The sequence below is a fragment of the Stegostoma tigrinum genome, chromosome 3 (genome assembly GCF_030684315.1).
Source record: "Stegostoma tigrinum isolate sSteTig4 chromosome 3, sSteTig4.hap1, whole genome shotgun sequence".
Lineage (NCBI taxonomy): Eukaryota > Metazoa > Chordata > Chondrichthyes > Orectolobiformes > Stegostomatidae > Stegostoma > Stegostoma tigrinum.
In genome coordinates, this window is record NC_081356.1 from 128,175,225 (window position 1) to 128,194,626 (window position 19,402).

General features: G+C 47.3%; 1 protein-coding gene across 1 annotated transcript in view; it reads left to right on the top strand.

Moving 5' to 3' along the window:
- The window catches only part of LOC125449328 (probable ATP-dependent RNA helicase DDX60), a 143,554-nt gene extending 129,170 nt beyond the window's left edge, over positions 1–14,384 (top strand). Inside the window, exons 36-37 of the mRNA XM_048525033.2 lie at positions 848–910; positions 13,003–14,384. Coding sequence (XP_048380990.1) covers positions 848–910; positions 13,003–13,108 — 169 coding nt within the window. The 3' untranslated portion in view covers positions 13,109–14,384. The remainder of the gene's footprint in view (positions 1–847; positions 911–13,002) is intronic.
- Positions 14,385–19,402: the final 5,018 nt, after the last annotated feature.

Consider the following 19,402-nt stretch of genomic DNA (forward strand, 5'->3'; position numbering starts at 1 on the left):
CGACCCAAGCTTGTCCAAGTTGACCACGGTGCCCATTCAGCCAGTTCCAATTGCCTGCCTTTGGTCCATATCCCTCTAAATCCTGCCCATCCGTGTACCAACCTATCCAAGTATTTTTAAAATGTTGCTATTATACCTTCCACAACCACCTCCTCTGGCAGCCCATTCCATATACGCACCGATCTCTGTGTGAAGAAGTTATATGAAAAGTTTAGCCTGAGGGCCGCACACCTCAGGCGAGGGGCAAAGTTGAGAAGTTGTGATCTTCATGGTGACCTGGGCAGGTGTGGGAATTGAACCTACTGTTGGCATCACTCCACAGCGCAAAGCGGCCAGCGAGTTGAGCCAACCAACAGCCATTGCTTCTATACTTGCCGATATGCACTTGGTCACAATCCTGCAATACCTGGATTTTAAGATCCACACCCTTATTTTCCAATTGCTGCAAGGTCTTGTTTCTCTCTATCTAAATCTGCAGTCCGCCTACAGAAGCTTTCTGTATTCACTTAATTCCCATACCCTGTACGCTACTAGTTTTAATTTCTGCACCACCGCTGATGATTACCTTCAGTTGATAAAGGTCTAAGCCCTAGATTTACATTCTTCAGCCACCCACCTGCTCCTCTTTCTGTCTTGCATCCCTTCTTTAAGGCACTCCTGAAAACCTCCCTCTTTCACTGACTTTCTGACCTTAAGACCTAATACATCTGAATGTGTCTTTGTGTCCAATCCATCAAATTCTATTTGATGATAACTGCTGCTGTTTGGAACACACTGTACAAATATAAGTTGTCATCATTTTTAAAGGCAGTAACTTAATATTTTTATTCCATTTTTAATTCATTAGGTTAAATAGAGGAGATGCCTTCAATCTGATCAAAGATTTCACGTTGGTAATTGCTACAATCAGGTGAAACATTTTCATTTTTTCAAAACTTTTCCACTTAGACAGATTCCTTGCATTATTTAACTCATATTTAATTTAACTTTGTCTTATTTTATTCCCATTATATTCAATGGATAATAGACAGAATTAAGAGGAATGTAGGAAGGAGCGGATGTGTAAAGCACAGCGACAGAGGTGGTTATCTATTTCCTGAGCCAGTCCAGTTAAACAGTCAGATCATGGTTTATATAATCATGCAGGACAGAAGAGGCCCATCGGCCCATCTAATCGACACAAAACCCTTGTTTCCATAGCAGACCCAAAGCCTTGAATGCTATGACATTTCAAATGTTCATCCTGATGCTCCTTAAAGACTGCAAGTTTTCCTGCCTCAAGTACCCTCCCAGGCAGTGCATTCCAGACATACACTACCCCCTGGGTGATCAGAGATACAACGCATCATTTTCCGACACTTCCGCCATCTACAATCCGACCCTACCACCCAAGACATTTTTCCATCCCCACCCTTGTTTGCCTTCCGAAGAGACCACTCTCTCCGTGACTCCCTTGTTCGCTCCACACTCCCCTCCAACCCCACCACACCCGGCACCTTCCCCTGCAACCACAGGAAGTGCTACACTTGCCCCCACACCTCCTCCCTCACCCCCATCTCAGGCCCCAAGATGACTTTCCATATTAAGCAGAGGTTCACCTGCACATCTGCCAATGTGGTATACTGCATCCACTGTACCCGGTGTGGCTGCCTCTACATTGGGGAAACCAAGTGGAGGCTTGGGGACCGCTTTGCAGAACACCTCTGCTCGGTTTGCAACCAACAAGTGCACCTCCCAGTCGTGAACCATTTTAACTCCCCCTCCATCCCTCAGACGACATGTCCATCATGGGCCTCCTGCAGTGTCACAATGATGCCACCTGTAGGTTGCAGGAACAGCAAATCATATTCTGCTTGTATTACCCTGCAGCACAATGGTATCAATGTGGACTTCACCAGCTTCAAAATCTCCCCTTCCCCCACTGCATCCCAAAACCAGCCCAGCTCATCCCCTCCCCCCACTGCATCCCAAAACCAGCCCAGCTCTTCCCCCCCACCCACTGCATCCCAAAACCAGCCCAGCCTGTCTCTGTCTCCCTAACCTGTTCTTCCTCTCACCCATCCCTTCCTCCCACCCCAAGCCGCACCTCCATTTCCTACCTACCACCTCATCCCGCCTCCTTGACCTGTCCGTCTTCCCTGGACTGACCTATCCCCTCCCTACCTCCCCACCTACACTCTCTCCACCTATCTTCTTTTCTCTCCATCTTCGGTCTGTCTCCCCCTCTCTCCCTATTTATTCCAGAACCCTCACCCCATCCCCATCTCTGATGAAGGGTCTTGGCCCAAAACGTCAGCTTTTGTGCTCCTGAGATGCTGCTGGGCCTGCTGTGTTCATCCAGCCTCACATTTTATTACCTTCACTGGGTTGTACCAATTACTACGAAGTCTCAAAAGAATGAAACCAGATGGATCACCAGGCATTGACCTAGGCACGGAAAAGACAATGGCAGAAACAACACTTTCGCACACGTAAAGTCCTCCTCACTAACATCTGGGAGATGCTGTCTCACAGAGTAGTCAAGCAACAGCCTAACATAGTCATACTCATAGAATTATACCTTGCAGAAAATGTCCCAGACCCCACCATTTCCATCACTGGATATGTCCTGTCTCATCGACAGGATTGACCCAACAGCGGGGGCAGCACAGTGGGATACATTCGGGAGGGTGTTGCTCTGGGAGTCCTCAACATTGGCTCCAGACCCCATAAAACCATAAGACATAGGAGTGGAAGTAAGGCCATTCGGTCCTTCGAGTCCACTCGGCCATTTAATCATGGCTGATCGGTATTTCAACTCCACTTCCCTGCACTCTCCCCGTAGCCTTTAATTCCTTGTGGGATCAAGAATTGATCGATCTCTGCCTTGAAGACATTTAACGTCCTGGCCTCCACTGCGCTTTGTGGCAATGAATTCCACAGGCCCACCACTCTCTGGCTGAAGAAATGTCTCCTCATTTCAGTTTTAAATTTACCCCCCCTAATTCTAAGGCTGTGCCCACAGGTCCTAGTCTCCCCGCCTAACAGAAACAACTTCCCAGCCTCCACCCTTTCCACGCCATGCATTATCTTGTAAGTTTCTATTAGATCTCCCCTCAACCTTCTAAACTCTAATGAAGACATAGAACATAGAAAAGTACAGCACCAGCACAGTACAGGCCCTTCGGCCCACGATGTTGGGCCGTGGAATAATCCTAATCCAAAAATAAAATAACCTAACCTACATTCCCCTCAATTCACTGCTGTCCATGTGCATGTCCAGCAGTCGCTTAAATGTCACTAATGACTCCGCTTCCACGACTACCACTGGTAAACTATTCCATGCGCTCACAACTCTCTGGGTGAAGAACCTCCCTCTGACATCTCCTCTATACCTTCCTCCTAACACCTTAAAACTATGACCCCTCGTGGCAGTCAATGAGGAAAAGTCCCTGAAAACTTTCCCTGAGGAAAAGTCTCTGGCTATCGACTCTATCCATGCCTCTCATTACCTTGTACACCTTGATTAGGTCACCTCTCTTCCTCCTTCTCTCCAAAGAGAAAAGTCCAAGCTCAGTCAACCTCTCCTCGTAAGACAAGCTGTCCAGTCCAGGCAGCATCCTGGTAAACCTCCTTTGCAACCTCTCCAAAGCCTCCACATCTTTCCTATAATAGGGCGACCAGAACTGGACACAATATTCCAAGTGTGGTCTCACCAGGGTTTTGTAGCTGCAGCATAACCTCGCAGCCCTTAAACTCGATCCCCCTGTTAATGAAAGCCAAAACACCATATGCTTTCTTAACAACCTTATCCACTTGGGTGGCAACTCTGAGGGAGATATGCACTTGAACACCAAGATCCCGCTGTTCCTCCACATTGCCGAGAATCCTGCCTTTAATCCTATATTCAGCATTTAAGTTCGACCTTGCAAAATGCATCACTTCGCATTTATTCAGGTTGAACTCCATCTGCCATTTCTCAGCCCAGCTCTGCATTCTGCCAACGTCTCGCTGAAGCTTGCAATAGCCCTCGATACTATCAACGGCACCTCCAACCTTTGTGTCATCAGCAAACATACTAACCCACCCCTCAACCTCCTCATCCAAATCATTTATAAAAACTACAAAGAGCAGAGGTCCAAGAACAGAGCCCTGTGGGACACCACTCAGCACTGACCTCCAGGCAGAATATTTACCATCTACAACCACTCGCTGCCTCCTGTCAGCCAACCAATTCTGAATCCAGAAAGCCAAATCACCCTGTATCCCATACCTCCTGACTTTATGAATGAGCCTGCCGTGGGGAACCTTATCAAGTGCCTTGCTGAAGTCCATGTACATCACATCCACTGCTCAACCCTCGTCAACCTGTCTCGTGACTTCCTCAAAGAACTCAACAAGATTTGTAAGGCATGACCTGCCCCTCACAAAGCCATGCTGACTCCACAGCCCATACAGTCCCAGGATCCTCAGCCGTTCATTGTGCGTTAAACCAACCATTTTAGGGATCATTCGTGTGAATCGCCGCTGGACACGCTCCAGCGCCAGTATGTCCTTCCTGAGGTGTGGGGCCCAAAATCGGACACAGTATTCTAAATGGAGCCTAACTAGAGCTTTATAAAGCCTCAGAAGCACATCGCTGCTTTTATATTCCAACCCTCTTGAGATAAATGACAACATTACATTCACTTTCTTAATTACAGACTCTATCTGCAAGTTAACCTTTAGAGAATCCTGGACCAACACTCCCAGATCCCTTTGTACTTCAGCTTTATGAATTTTCTCACCATTTAGAAAATAGTCCATGCCTGTATTCTTTTTCCCAAAGTGCAAAACCTCACATTTACTCACATTGAATTTCATCAGCCATTTCCTGGACCACTCTCCTAAACTGTCTAAATCTTTCTGCAGCCTCCCCACCTCCTCACTACTACCTGTCTGTCCACCTATCTTCGTATCATCGGCAAACTTCACCAGAATGCCCCCAGTCCCTTCATTCAAGTATTAATGTATAAGGTGAACAGTTGCGGCCCCAACACTGAACCCTGCGGGACACCACTCGTCACCGATTGCCATTCCGAAAAAGAACCTTTTACCCAACTCTCTGCCTTCTGTCAGACAGCCAATCCTCAATCCAAGCCAATAGCTCACCTCGAACACCATGGGCCCTCACCTTGCTCAGCAGCCTCCTGTGAGGCACCTTATCAAAGGCCTTTTGGAAGTCTAGATAGATAACATCCACTGGGTTTCCTTGGTCTAACCTACTTGTTACCTCTTCAAAGAATTGTCAGGCACAACCTCCCCTTATGAAATCCATGCTGACGTGTTCTAATCTGACCCTGCACTTCCAAGAATTTAGAAATCTCATCCTTAATGATGGATTCTAGAATATTACCAACAACCGAGGTTAGGCTAATCGGCCTCATGGCTTCAGGTTAAACATGGAGAAGGAAACCTCTTTCTCATTACCATGTACCATCCTCCCTCAGCTGATGAATCAGTACTCCTCCGTGTTGAGCAGCCCTTAGAGGAAGCACTGAGGATGGCAAAGGCACTAAATGAACTCTGGGTGGGGGATTACAATGTCCACCACCAAGAGTGGCTCGGCAGCAGTACTACTGATCGAGCTGGTCGGGTCCTAAGGGGCATAGCTGCCAGACTGGGTCTGCAGCAGCTGGTGAGGGAACCAACAAGAGGGGAAAAACATACCTGACCTCATCCTTACCAATGTGCCAGCTGCAGCTGCATCTGTCCATGACAGTATCGGTAAGACTGCCCATCACACAGCCCTTGTGGAGATGAAGTCCCACCTTCACATTGAGAACAACCTCCATTGTGTTGTGTGACACTAAGACCATGCTAAATGGGACAGTCTTTGCACAGAACTAGCAACTCGAGACTGGGCATCCATGAGATGCTGTGGGCCATCAACAGCAGCAGAATTGTACTCCAGCACAATGTGTAACCTCATGGCCCAGCATATCCCCCACTCAACCATTATCATTACATCAGGGGATCATCCCTGGTTCAATGGAGAGTGCAGGAGGGCAGGCCAGGAGCACCGAGCATACCTGAAGATGAGATGTCAGCCTGGTGAAGCCAAACAGCAAAAGGAGCAAGTGATAGACAGAGGTAAGCTATCCCACAACCAATGGACCAGGTCTAAGCTCTACAGTCCTGCCACACCCCAACGTGAATGGTGGTGGACAATTAAACAACTCACTGGAGGAGGAGGCTCCACAAATATCCCCATCCTCAATGATGGAAGAGCCCAGCACATCAGTGCAAAAGCTAAGGCTGAAGCTTTCACAGCAATCTTCAGCCAAAAGTGCCAAGTGGATGATTGATCTTGGCCTCCTCCAGTGATCCCCAACACTACAGATACCAGTCTTTAGCAAAGATAACAAAGTGTGGAGCTGGATGAACACAGCAGGCCGAGCAGCATCTCAGGAGCACAAAAGCTGACGTTTCGGGCCTGGACCCTTCATCAGACAGGGGGGTGGGGAGAGGGAACTGGAATAAAAAGGGAGAGAGGGGGAGGTGGACCGAAGATGGAGAGTAAAGAAGATAGGTGGAGAGAGTATAGGTGGGGAGGTAGGGAGCGGATAGGTCAGTCCAGGGAAGACGGACAGGTCAAGGAGGTGGGATGAGGTGGAGATGCCGCACCTCCATTTCCTATCTACCACCTCATCCCGCCTCCTTGACCTGTCCGTCTTCCCTGGACTGACCTATCCCCTCCCTACCTCCCCACCTATACTCTCCTCTCCACCTATCTTCTTTTCTCTCCATCTTCGGTCTGCCTCCCCCTCTCTCCCTATTTATTCCAGTTCCCTCTCCCTGTCCCCCTCTCTGATGAAGGGTCTAGCCCGAAACGTCAGCTTTTGTGCTCCTCTGATGCTGCTTGGCCTGCTGTGTTCATCCAGCTCCACACTTTATTATCTTGGATTCTCCAGCATCTGCAGTTCACATTATCACTGATCCAGTCTTTAGCCAGTTTGATTCACTCCATGTGATATCAAGAAATGGTTGGCGACACTGGATACTGCAAAGGCTACGGGCCCTGACAACATTTCGGCAATAGTACTGAAGACTTGTGCTCCAGCACTTGCCACTCCCTTAGCCAAGCTGTTCCAGTACGGTTGCAACATTGGTAACTACCCGACAACGTGGAAAATTCCCCAAATATGTCCTGTACACCAAAAGCAGGACAAATCCAACCTGACCAATTACCGCCGCATCAGCCTCCTCTCAATCATCAGTAAAGTGATGGAAGGTGTCAGTAACAGTGCTATCAAGCAGCACCTACTCAGCAATAACCTGCTCAGTGATGCCCAGTTTGAGTTCCACCAGGGCCACTCAGCTCCTGATCTCATTACAGCCTCGGTTCAAACATGGGCAAAAAAGCAGAATTGCAGAGGCGAGATGAGGGTGATGGCCCTTGATGTCAAGGCTGTATTTGACGAAGTGTGGCATTGAGGATCCCTGGCAAAACTGGAATCATTGGCTATCAGGGTCAAACACACTGGTGGATGGAGTCATACTTGACACATAGGAAGATGGTCATGGTTGTGGGAGGTTAATCATCTCAGCTGCAGGACATCTCCTCAGGAGTTCCTCAGGGTAGTGTCCTCAGTCCAACCATCTTCAGCTGATAAGCAGCAAGTGACAGTCAAGCCACACGAATGCCAGGCTGTGACCATCAGCAATAAGTGACAATCTAACCACCATCCTCTGACATTGAATGGTATTACTATCACTGAATCCCCCCACTGTTAACATCCTGGGGGTTGCCATTGACCAGAAATCAACTGGACTCACAACATAAACAGAGTGGCTACAAGAGCAGGTCAGAAGCTGGGAATACTGCAGCAAGTAACTCACCTCCTGACTCCTCAAAGCCTGTCCACCATCTACAAGGCACAAGTCAGGAGTGTGATCGAATGCTCCCCACTTGCCTGGATGAGTGCAGCCCCAACAACACTCAAGCATCCCACTTGACTGGCATTACACCCACAGGCATTCACTCCCTCCACCACTGACATTCAGTAGAAGCAGCATGTACTATCTACAAGATGCACTGCAGAAATTCAACAAGGATCCTCAGACAGCACCTTCCAAACCCATGACCACTTTGATCTAGAAGGACAAGTGATCTTTGATCTAGAAGGAACACCACAACGTCCAAGCTCCCCTTCAAGCCACTCATCATCCTGACTTGGAAATACATCACAGTGGCTTGGTATTTCGCACTGCAGCCGCACAGCCCCAGGGACCCAGGTTCGATTGCACCCTCATGCGACTGTCTGTGTGGAGTTTACACATTCTCCCCGTGTCTGCGTGGGTTTCCTCCGGGTGCTCCGGTTTCCTCCCACAATCCAAAGATGTGCAGGATAGGTGGATTGGCCATGCTCAATTGCCTTTAGTGTTCAGGGATGTGTAGATTAGTTGGGTTACAGGAGGATGGGTCTGGGTGGGATTCTCCGAGGGTTGGTGTGGACATGTTGGGCTGAAGGGCCTGTTTGCATACTGTAGGGATTCTATGGTGATATCACCGTTCCTTCATCGTTGCTGGGTCAAAATGCTGGAATTCCGTTCCGAGGGGCATTGTGGGTCAACCCACAGCAGGTGGACTGCAGCTGTTCAAAAAGGCAGCTCACTACCACCTTCTCAAGGGCAATTAGGGATGGGCAAGAAATGCTGGCCAGCCAGCGATGCCCACATCTCACAAGTGAATCGAAAATAAATATGAAAACCAAGGTGTGTTAACTATTGGAAATTACAGGGGGAAGGTCTGGGCGGGATGTTCTTTGGAACATTTGTTGGGCCGAATGGCCTGTTTCTACACTGTAGACATGCTATGAGTGACTTAGTTCCTGATTCCCCAAAACCTGTCCACCAACTGCGAGCTAGCAGTGTAGCTTCTATCACTAAAGGAATGGAGGACGAAAATGGGGAAGTCTTGCAACTGTACAGGGCACTGGTGAGATCACACCTGTAATACTGTATATAGCTTTCACCCTCTACTTTTGATTGATTGATTTTATTGATTGATTGATTTATTTTCAAGTATACCAAAATACAGTGAAAGGCTTTGTTTTTACAAGCAGTGCAGACAGTTCATGGTCAACAAGGAATGTACAGATCAAAAAAAACATTAGAGGCATACAGGTTACATTGCAGGTTACATTATTTGCGGCTGGAGTCCATTCAGCAGTCTGATAATGGTCTGATAGAGGTTGTTCCTAAACCTGCTCGTGTACATGTGTTCAGGCTTCTGTAACTTCTCCCTGAGGGAAGAGGCTGTAGGAGATCATTACTGGGGTGTGATGGGTCTTTGATGACATTGGCCAAGGCAGCGAGCTGTGTAAATAGAGTGCATGGATGGAAGGTTGGCTTCTGCGATGGTCTGGGCTGTGCTCACCACCTTCTGTAGTTTCTTACAGCCCTGGGCAGAGCAGTTGCCGTACCAGGCCATTATGCACCCGGACAGTTTGCTCTCAGTGGTGTATCTGTAGAAATTGGTGAGGGGCCTTATGGACATGCCAAATTTCCTGAGCCGCCTGAGGAAGAGGAGGCTTTGTTGTACCTTCCTGGATGTCATATTTAGGTGGGAGATCCAGGACAAGGTCGTCAGTTATCGTAGTTCCGAGGAACTTGATGCTCTACACTCTCTCAGCCTCAGTTCCGTTAATGCAGATGGGGATACGTTCTCCTTTTTTTACTGAAGTCGATGATCAGTTCTTTAAGTTTTTGCCAACGTTGAGAGACAGATTGTTTTCATTGCACCACGCCACCAAGCCCTCTACTTGAGGGAGTATGTGGTTGAATTGAATGCAGTTCAGAGAACCCTCACTCGATTCATTCCAGAGGTTAAAGGTTTGCAGTATGAAGAGAGGTTGAGCAGTTTAGGCCAATATTAGAGTTTAGAAGGATGAGAGGAGATCTGACTGAGGTAGATAAGACGCAAAAGATGATTGATATAGTAGATGTTGAACAGGTGTTTCCTCAGGGGCAATCTAGCACAAGAGGTCATTTTTAGACATAGAATAGAATCCCTACAGTGTGGAAACAGGCCCTTTGGCCCAACAAGTACACACCGACCGTCAGAGCATCCCACCCACACCCATTCTCCTACACCTCCCTGAACACTACGGGCAATTCAGCATGGCCGATCCACCTAGCCTGCACATCTTTGGACTGTGGGAGGAAACCGGAGCACCCGGAGGAAACCCACACAGACACAGGGAGAATGTGCAAACTCCGCACAGACAGTCGCCTGAGGCTGGAATCGAACCTGGGTCCCTGGCGCTGTGAGGCTGCAGTGCGTGTCACCGTGCCACCCATGCTGTAGGAAAAAGGGACAGCAGAATTGAAACAGATAAGAAGAAATTGCTTTTCTCAAAGGGCTGTAAATCCATGGAATTTATGACACTAGATTGTGGTGGAAGCTCGGATGCTGAACTAATTTAAGGAGGAGATAGGCAGATTTTTAATTCGAAATAGGTTGAGGTTGAGATGAGATCAGCCTTGGTTGTGTAAAATGGCAGAGCAGGCTGAAGGGTCTGAGCATCCTATTCCTGCTCCTAGCTCTTATGTTCCTCAATTGCCAGGATCCACCATCCAGGACAAAGCAGCTCACCTGATTGGCACCCCATCCATCACCTTCAGCATTCACTCCCTCCACCAAGGTGTACTTTTCACAGCGGTGCGTACCATCCACAAAGTGAAATGCAACAACTCACCAAGGATCCTTCCAGACCCAAGACCTCTGCCAAGTGAAATCAGGTCTCATAGCCCACAAGCCATATATGCAGAGCATTTTGTATGGGTCGAATGTGCACCATTCCCTAATATAGTGATCTCTGACTGGCACTGCCCAGCCTCCATTTATTCATTTTTCCAAGCCAAGGTTGGACTGCAGTGGCACCTGGCACCTCCCAAAGCAGTGCAGATAGACAATCAGGATGGGTGGGCGTGGAAATGGTTGGCCCATCCCTGGGCTGAAAAAGGAGTCCACTCCTCCTCACCCCGGTGCCATCTTGGTGCCATCGGATGTAATCACAAATGCTGCAGTATGCCACAGAACCATGGAAATGAGACGGCACAGTAGGAGGCTATTCAGCCCATTTTGCCGACACTGACCCAAAGATACCCACATGGCCAATAGCCCAGCAGCTGAAGGTACAGATCCAAGTACTTGTTAAAAGAGTTTAGGTTTTCTGCCTCGACCACCAACTCAGGGAGTGAATTCCAGACACCCACAACCCTCTGCATAAAAACGCTTTTTCTCACACGCCCCATTGGTGCTTCTGCCATTTCGCTTGAAACTCTGACCCCTGGATCTTGAACTCTCTACCAAAAGAAACAGGGTCCTCTTGTCTACTCTATTTCTACTTGTCACAGTTCTGTTTTCCTCCACCATGAGACCCTCAGCCTCTCTGTTCCAAGGAAACCAAGCCCAACCTTCTCAACCTCTCCTTGTCACTACATTGTCTCCTTGTGGCTTCTGATATAACTTTGACTCGTGACTACACGATGTCATTTCCAGCAAAGGCATTCTCTTTTCTAATAATCAAAATGTAACAATGAGCTCACAACACATTGTTTGATCCATTTCTCAACAACCCCCGATATCTCACTAACTCTGTGAGTGTGATACTTCTGACCAGTCAGATTTTTCTTAAACCTTCTGTGAAAATGAAGAGTTAGACAGAATCTATGAATTAAACTATTTTAAAGATATGGCCACACAGGCAAGAGGAGGAAAAGAAACTAAATTTCATAAAATGTTACTAAACTGATTTCAAATTGATGGATATTACACGTTAATGAGTATGTGCACAATTTTCACAATTATGTGAAATTTTCAAAACTGTAACTGGAACAAAATCTGGAACAAAAAGCCAGCTCACTTAAACAGACTCAATTGTTGTAAAATCCCATCTGGTTCACTAATGTGCTTTAGGGAAGAAAATACGGTGTCCTTACCTGGTCTGGACTACATGTGACATCTGGGTAGTTGGGAGTGACAAACAAGTACCGGCCTGGCCAGCGATGCCTATAGGGGCAGCACGGTGGCTCAGTGGTTCGCACTGCAGCCTCACAGCACCAGGGACCTGGAGTTCGATTCCAGTGTAGGGTGACTGTCTGTTTGGAGTTTGCACATTCTCCCTGTGTCTGTGTGAGTTTCCTCCGGTTTCCTTCCACAGTCCAAAGATGTGCAGGCTAGGTGGATCAGCTGTGCTAAATTGCCCATAGCGTTCAGGGGTGTGTGGGTTATGGGGTGATGGGTCTGGGTGGGATGCTTCAAGGGCGGTGTGGATTTGTTGGGCCGAAGGGCCTGTTTCCACACTGTGGGGAATCTAATCCTTGTGGCCTGTGTGATGTTATGCTTTGGTGTATGGGATCAGGTTGGACATCTCTCACCTAAATGACAGGTGCAGCAGATACATGGGGGTGCCACTGCTGCAAGATCCCCTCCAAATCACTCACCATCCGTACTTGGAACTACATTTCTTCAATTGTTGAAAGGATGTGGGTATCGCTGACTCGGCCAGCATTTATTGCTCACCTGTAATTACCCAGAGGGCAATGCTGTGGGTCTGGAGTCACATGTAGCCCAGACCAGGTAAGGATGGTAGTTTCCTTCCCTAAAGGACGTTAGTGAACCAGATGGGTTTTTGCAACAATCGTCAGTCGTTACCATTAGCCTAGCTTTCTACCATAACAAATAGGAACTGAAGTAGACTGTTTGAGCCCCTCGAGCCTGCTCCACCATTTAATAGGGTCATGGAAGATCTAACGTTCCTCACGTCCACATACCTGCCCTAATCCTGCAACCCTTGATTTCCTGACTGGTCAAGAATTAATCTGTCTCTGGAATTCCTTCCCTGTGGGCTGCAGTGGTTCAAATCGGCAGCTCACCACCATCTTCTCAGGGACAGGCAATAAATACTGGCCCAGTTATGTTTCTATTCTATGAAAAGTCTTTTACTCACAAAGTGTTATGTTCTGATTTGGCAGCACTTCTCTGGAAGACCTGTGCGATAATGAAGATGACCCTGTCGTATTGGCATTCCAACAACTTCACAGAAACTACAGATCCAAGTTTGAGAATGTTTGGAGCTAATATCCCTGACGTCAGAAGTTTTGACCTTAACAACAGTGAACACTGTGCTCGGGATTTCAGTTCTGCTGTTGGGGAAAAAAAATTTAAATATGCTTTGGAACTCAGCTCTTGATTGTTCGCAGCTAAAGCCCTGGTGATTTTTTTTTTCATTTGATCAACTTGAAGTGAAAATGAATGCTTTACTGCTGTCATAAATCCCAAAACATAACAAAGCTGCTCCGTGAGCACCCCAGGGAATTCTCACGAGGACTTGACAGCAGTAACACGTCTTCTTGGAATCTAGTGATGTCAATTTTAGGGATTAATCGTGTGGAAAGATGAGGTGATACATTTCGGAAGGAGGAATAAGACAAGGGAGTACATGTTGCATACATGGTACAGAGAGTCAAAGAGAGCTTGGAATAAGTGCCCGCAGATTTCAGAAAGCTCAAGGACAGGTGGATAAGGTGGTTAACATGGCAGATGGGATACTTTCCTTTATTATTCAAGGCACTGGATACAAAAACAGGGACATTACGAGCTGTATGAGACAGTGGTTGGGCCACAGCTGGAGTACTGCGTCCAGTTCCAGTGACCAGACTACAGGAAGGATGTAATTGCATTGGAGGGGGTGCAGAGGAGGTATATGTGAAGAAGGATCACTGGACCTGAAACGTTAACTCTGATTTCTCTCCACAGATGCTGCCAGACCTGCTGAGCTTTCCCAGCAATCTCTGCTTTTGTTTCTGATATACAGCATCTGCAGTTCTTTCCGTTTTTAGATGTTATCCAGATGCAATGGCTCAATGATGAGGCAAGACTTAATACACTGGCTGTTTCCCTTGGAGCAGAGAAGGTTGTGGGGTAGGCTGGGGTGTACACAGTTATGAGCGGCGTAGATAGGGAGACACTTTGCCTGTCAGTGGAGGGATCAACAACTGGGGGCACAGCTTTAAAGCATGGAGCAAGAGTTTTAGTCAGGGTTTGAGAATACCCAGAAGGTTATGGCTATCTGAAATTCACTGTCGAAAAAGTTGGTAGAGGTGGGAGCCCTCAAACTTAAGAATTATTTAGCTGAGCACTTGAAACACCACAGCATTCAAGGGTAGAAAATGTGCTGGAAAATGTCTTCAGAATTGATTGATATTTGATGACCAGAACTATCACAATGGGCTGAAGGGCCCCTTTCCACACTGAAAAACTCTGTGACTCTATGACTTTTCAAATACCTTTTGTATCTCTTATATTTTGGTAACTTCTTCTCTGAAACTTGACATGTGCACTGGAAGCGCAGACTCTGAACTTTGCTTTATAAATTTTGCTTTAATTCACATTTAATAAAACAAATGTTTCCAGTGTCATATCTTTGCCATGATTTTCACCAAAGGTACTGCCTCAGAGAATCCTGTCAACATATTCACAGTTGTTTAAACATGCTGAGTCCCATTCCTGGGTTTTAACTGGATGTCCAAAGAAATTAATTCAGACCATGTTAGATGATCCTTGGAAAACTGGTATTGGGTTTGAAAGGTTCAGGTTTAGTTCAGGTTTGGTATTTCCCCATGACCTGAGAGGTGTCGCACATCTGGCAAAATTTTTCCACATCTTCACACATCCTGGACCAATTAAAACACCTTCTCATTTTAGCCTAGGCTTAAAGGATATCCCTAATGGAACTTCTGTGGGAATTTCATGAAATTTCATTATGATACTCAGATGGGATGACCACCTGATGGACTATTGCCCATTCCTTTTCAGCTGGTATTCGAGGGGGTCTGCATTTCCATAATAGTTCTCTGTGGGTGGTACCTTACCAAGGCTCTGAGAGACATGGGCTATGGGGTAAGATTGGCATGAGAAACGCATCTTGATATCAGAACCAAGTTGCTGCAATTTCCAGTTAAGATCTGAGTGTTGTGGTTGGTTGGCTTGCTGAGCTGGTTCGCTGATTCGGCGAGCCAACCAACCACAACCCAAGCTACAAACCTTAGATCTGAGTGTCATGACCAGATTCTCGCTGCCGGCAGTGGCAAGATTAGTGAGGAATGTTTGTTAGTTCACAACATCAATAATGCGGTTTCATGTCTCAGTAATCTTCACCCTCTGATGAAGGGTCTAGGCCCAAAACGTCAGTTTTTGTGCTCCTGAGAAGCTGCTTGGCCTGCTGTGTTCATCCAGCTCCACACTTTGTTATCTGAGGCCCTTGTAAATACAATGCAAATGGTTGCAGCCACCTCTCAATCAGGTCTGGCTCCATTATGCAACATTTAAGAACCAGGATGTCTGGCCTGATAATAGGGATGGTCAATAACCATTTTTCTTTGACCAGTGGCAGGATAGAGAGCTGCAGATCACACTTTGTTATCTTGGATTCTCCAGCATCTGCAGTTCCCATTATCTCTGTTTACAAGGGCCTCAGTTAGAACATAGAACATAGAACATAGAACATAGAACAGTACAGCACAGAACAGGCCCTTCAGCCCATGATGTTGTGCCGACCATTGATCTTCATGTATGCACCCTCAAATTTCTGTGACCATATGCATGTCCAGCAGTCTCTTAAATGTCCCCAGTGACCTTGCTTCCACAACTGCTGCTGGCAACGCATTCCATGCTCTCAAAACTCTCTGTGTAAAGAACCCGCCTCTGACATCCCCTCTATACTTTCCTCCAACCAGCTTAAAACTATGACCCCTCGTGTTAGCCATTTCTGCCCTGGGAAATAGTCTCTGGCTATCAACTCTATCTATGCCTCTCATTATCTTGTATACCTCAAGTAGGTCCCCTCTCCTCCTCCTTTTCTCCAATGAAAAAAGTCCAAGCTCAGTCAACCTCTCTTCATAAGATAAGCCCTCCAGTCCAGGCAGCATCCTGGTAAACCTCCTCTGAACCCTCTCCAAAGCATCCACATCTTTCCTATAATAGGGCGCCCAGAACTGGACGCAGTATTCCAAGTGCGGTCTAACCAAAGTTTTATAGAGCTGCAACAAGATCTCACGACTCTTAAACTCAATCCTCCTGTTAATGAAAGCCAAAACACCATATGCTTTCTTAACAACCCTGTCCACTTGGGTGGCCATTTTAAGGGATCTATGCATCTGCACACCAAGATCCCTCTGTTCCTCCACACTGCCAAGAATCCTATCCTTAATCCTGTACTCAGCTTTCAAATTCGACCTTCCAAAATGCATCACCTCGCATTTATCCAGGTTGAACTCCATTTGCCACCTCTCAGCCCATCTCTGCATCCTGTCAATGTCCCGCTGCAGCCTACAACAGCCCTCTATACTGTCAACGACACCTCCAACCTTTGTGTAATCTGCAAACTTGCTGACCCATCCTTCAACCCCCTCATCCAAGTCATTAATAAAAATTACAAACAGTAGAGGCCCAAGGACAGAGCCCTGTGGAACACCACTCACCACTGACTTCCAGGCAGAATATTTTCCTTCTACTACCACTCGCTGTCTTCTGTTGGCCAGCCAATTCTGTATCCAGACAGCTAACTTCCCCTGTATCCCATTCCTCCTGACCTTCTGAATGAGCCTACCATGGGGAACCTTATAAAATGCCTTACTGAAGTCCACATACACCACATCCACAGCTCGACCCTCATCAACTTTCCTAGTCACATCCTCAAAGAACTCGATAAGGTTTGTGAGGCATGACCTGCCCCTCACAAAGCTGTGTTGACTGCATTTGATCAAGCCATGCTCTTCCAGATGGTCATAAATCCTATCCCTCAGAATCCTTTCTAACACCGTGCAGACGACAGACGTGAAACTTACTGGTCTGTAATTGCCGGGGATTTCCCTATTTCCTTTCTTGAAGAGATGAATTACATTTGCCTCTCTCCAGTCCTCAGGTACGACTCCAGTGGAGAGTGAGGATGCAAAGATCCTCGCAAGTGGCGAAGCAGTTGCATTTCTTGCTTCCCAAAGCAGCTGAGGACAAATCTGGTCCGGGACTGGCGACTTGTCAATCTTAATGTTTGACAAAATTTTCAGCACATCAGCTTCCTCGATCTCTATCCATTCCAGCATGCACACCTGCTCTTCAAAGGTTTCATATACTACAAAGTTCGTTTATTTCGTAAAGACAGAAGCAAAAAACTCATTTAGGGCTTCCCCTACCTCCTCAGACTCCACACACAAGTTCCCTATGCTATCCCTGATCGGCCCTACTCTTTCTTTGACCATTCTCTTATTCTTCACATAAGTGTAAAATGCCTTTGTGTTCTCCCTAATCCATTCTGCCAAGCCTTTCTCGTGCCCCCTCCTGGCTCTCCTCAGACCATTTTTGAGCTCCTTCCTTGCCTGCGTGTAATCCTCTAGAGCTGAGCTTGACCCTAGCTTCCTCCACCTTATGTAAGCTGCCTTCTTCCTTTTCACAAGAAGCTCCACCGCTCTCGTCATTCAAGGTTCCTTTATCTTACCACTTCTTGCCTATCTCAGAGGGACATATTTACTCATCACTCGCAACAACTGTTCCTTAAACAGTCTCCACATGTCTATAGTGCCCTTACCATGGAACAATTTCTCCCCTCCTAACTCATGTCTAATCGCGTCATAGTTTCCTCTTCCCCAATTAAATATCCTCCCATTTTGCCTAATCCTCTCCTTCTCCATAGCTATGTAGAATGTGAGGCAGTTATGGTCACTATCACCAAAATGCTCTCCCACCACAAGATCTGATACCTGCCCCGGCTCGTTTCCGAGCACCAAGTCTAGAATGGCCTCTCCCCTCGTCGGCCTGTCAACGTACTGAGTTAGGAAACCCTCCTGAACACACCTTACAAAAACAGCTCCATTCAAATCTTCTGCTCGAAGGAGGTTCCAATCAATATTAGGAAAGTTAAAGTCACCCATTACAACAACCCTACTGCGTGCACACTTTTCCAAAATCTGTCGACCTATGCTTTCTTCAATCTCCCTGCTGCTATTGGGGGCCTGTAGTAAACCCCTAACGAGGTGACTACTCCCTTGCTGTTCCTAATTTCCACCCATACTGACTCAGTAGGCAGATCTTCCTCGACAATGGAAGCTTCTGTAGCTGTGATACCCTCTCTGATTAGTAGTGCTACACCCCCTCCTCTTTTTCCCCCCTCCCTATTCTTTTTAAATGTTCTAAACCCTGGAACATCCAGCAGCCATTCCTGCCCATGAGAAACCCATGTCTCTGTTATGGCCACAACATCATAGCACCAGGTACTGATCCATGCTGTAAGTTCATCACTTTTATTCCTGATACTCCTTGCATTAAAGCAAACACACTTTAACTGATCCCTTGGTTCCTTCCCAGGAAAATCCTTCCCACTAGCTGGTCTACCTCTTGCTACTGCCTCACCTGCATCAACTCTCACCTCCGGTATACAGCTCAGGTTCCCACCCCCCTGCCATACTAGTTTAAACCCTCTCGAACTACTCGAGCAAACCTTCCACCCAGGACATTGGTCCCCTTCCAGTTCAGATGCAACCCGTCCTTCTTGTACAGGTCCCACCTTCCCCAGAAGGCATCCCAATTATCTACATATCTGAAGCCCTCCCTCCTACACCAGCTGTGTAGCCACGTGTTCAGCTGCGTCCGCTTCCTGTTCCTCACCTCACTACCTCGTGGCACCGGTAGTAAACTAGAGAACACTTCTCTGTTCGGAGATAATGGGAACTGCAGATGCTAGAGAATTCCAAGATAATAAAATGTGAGGCTGGATGAACACAGCAGGCCAAGCAGCATCTCAGGAGCATAAAAGCTGATGTTTCGGGCCTAGACCCTTCATCAGAGAGGGGGATGGGGAGCGGGAACTGGAATAAATAGGGAGAGAGGGGGAGGCGGACCGAAGATGGAGAGTAAAGAAGATAGGTGGAGAGAGTGTAGGTGGGGAGGTAGGGAGGGGATAGGTCAGTCCAGGGAAGACGGACAGGTCAAGGAGGTGGGATGAGGTTAGTAGGTAGCTGGGGGTGCGGCTTGGGGTGGGAGGAAGGGATGGGTGAGAGGAAGAACCGGTTAGGGAGGCAGAGACAGGTTGGACTGGTTTTGGGATGCAGTGGGTGGGGGGGAAGAGCTGTTCGTCCTGCTTTGCAGCTTCCATCCTAACTCCCTGAAATCACTTTTTATATCCTCAATCCTATTTCTGGCTATATCATTAGTGCCAACATGTAACACAATTTCTGGCTGTTCGCCCTCCCCTTTTAGAACCTTATACACCCGATCGGAGACGTCCCGGACCTTGGCACCAGGGAGGCAACATACCTTCCGGGAATCCCGATCCTGACCACAAAATCTCCTGTCAATTCCCCTGACTATCGAGTCCCCTAC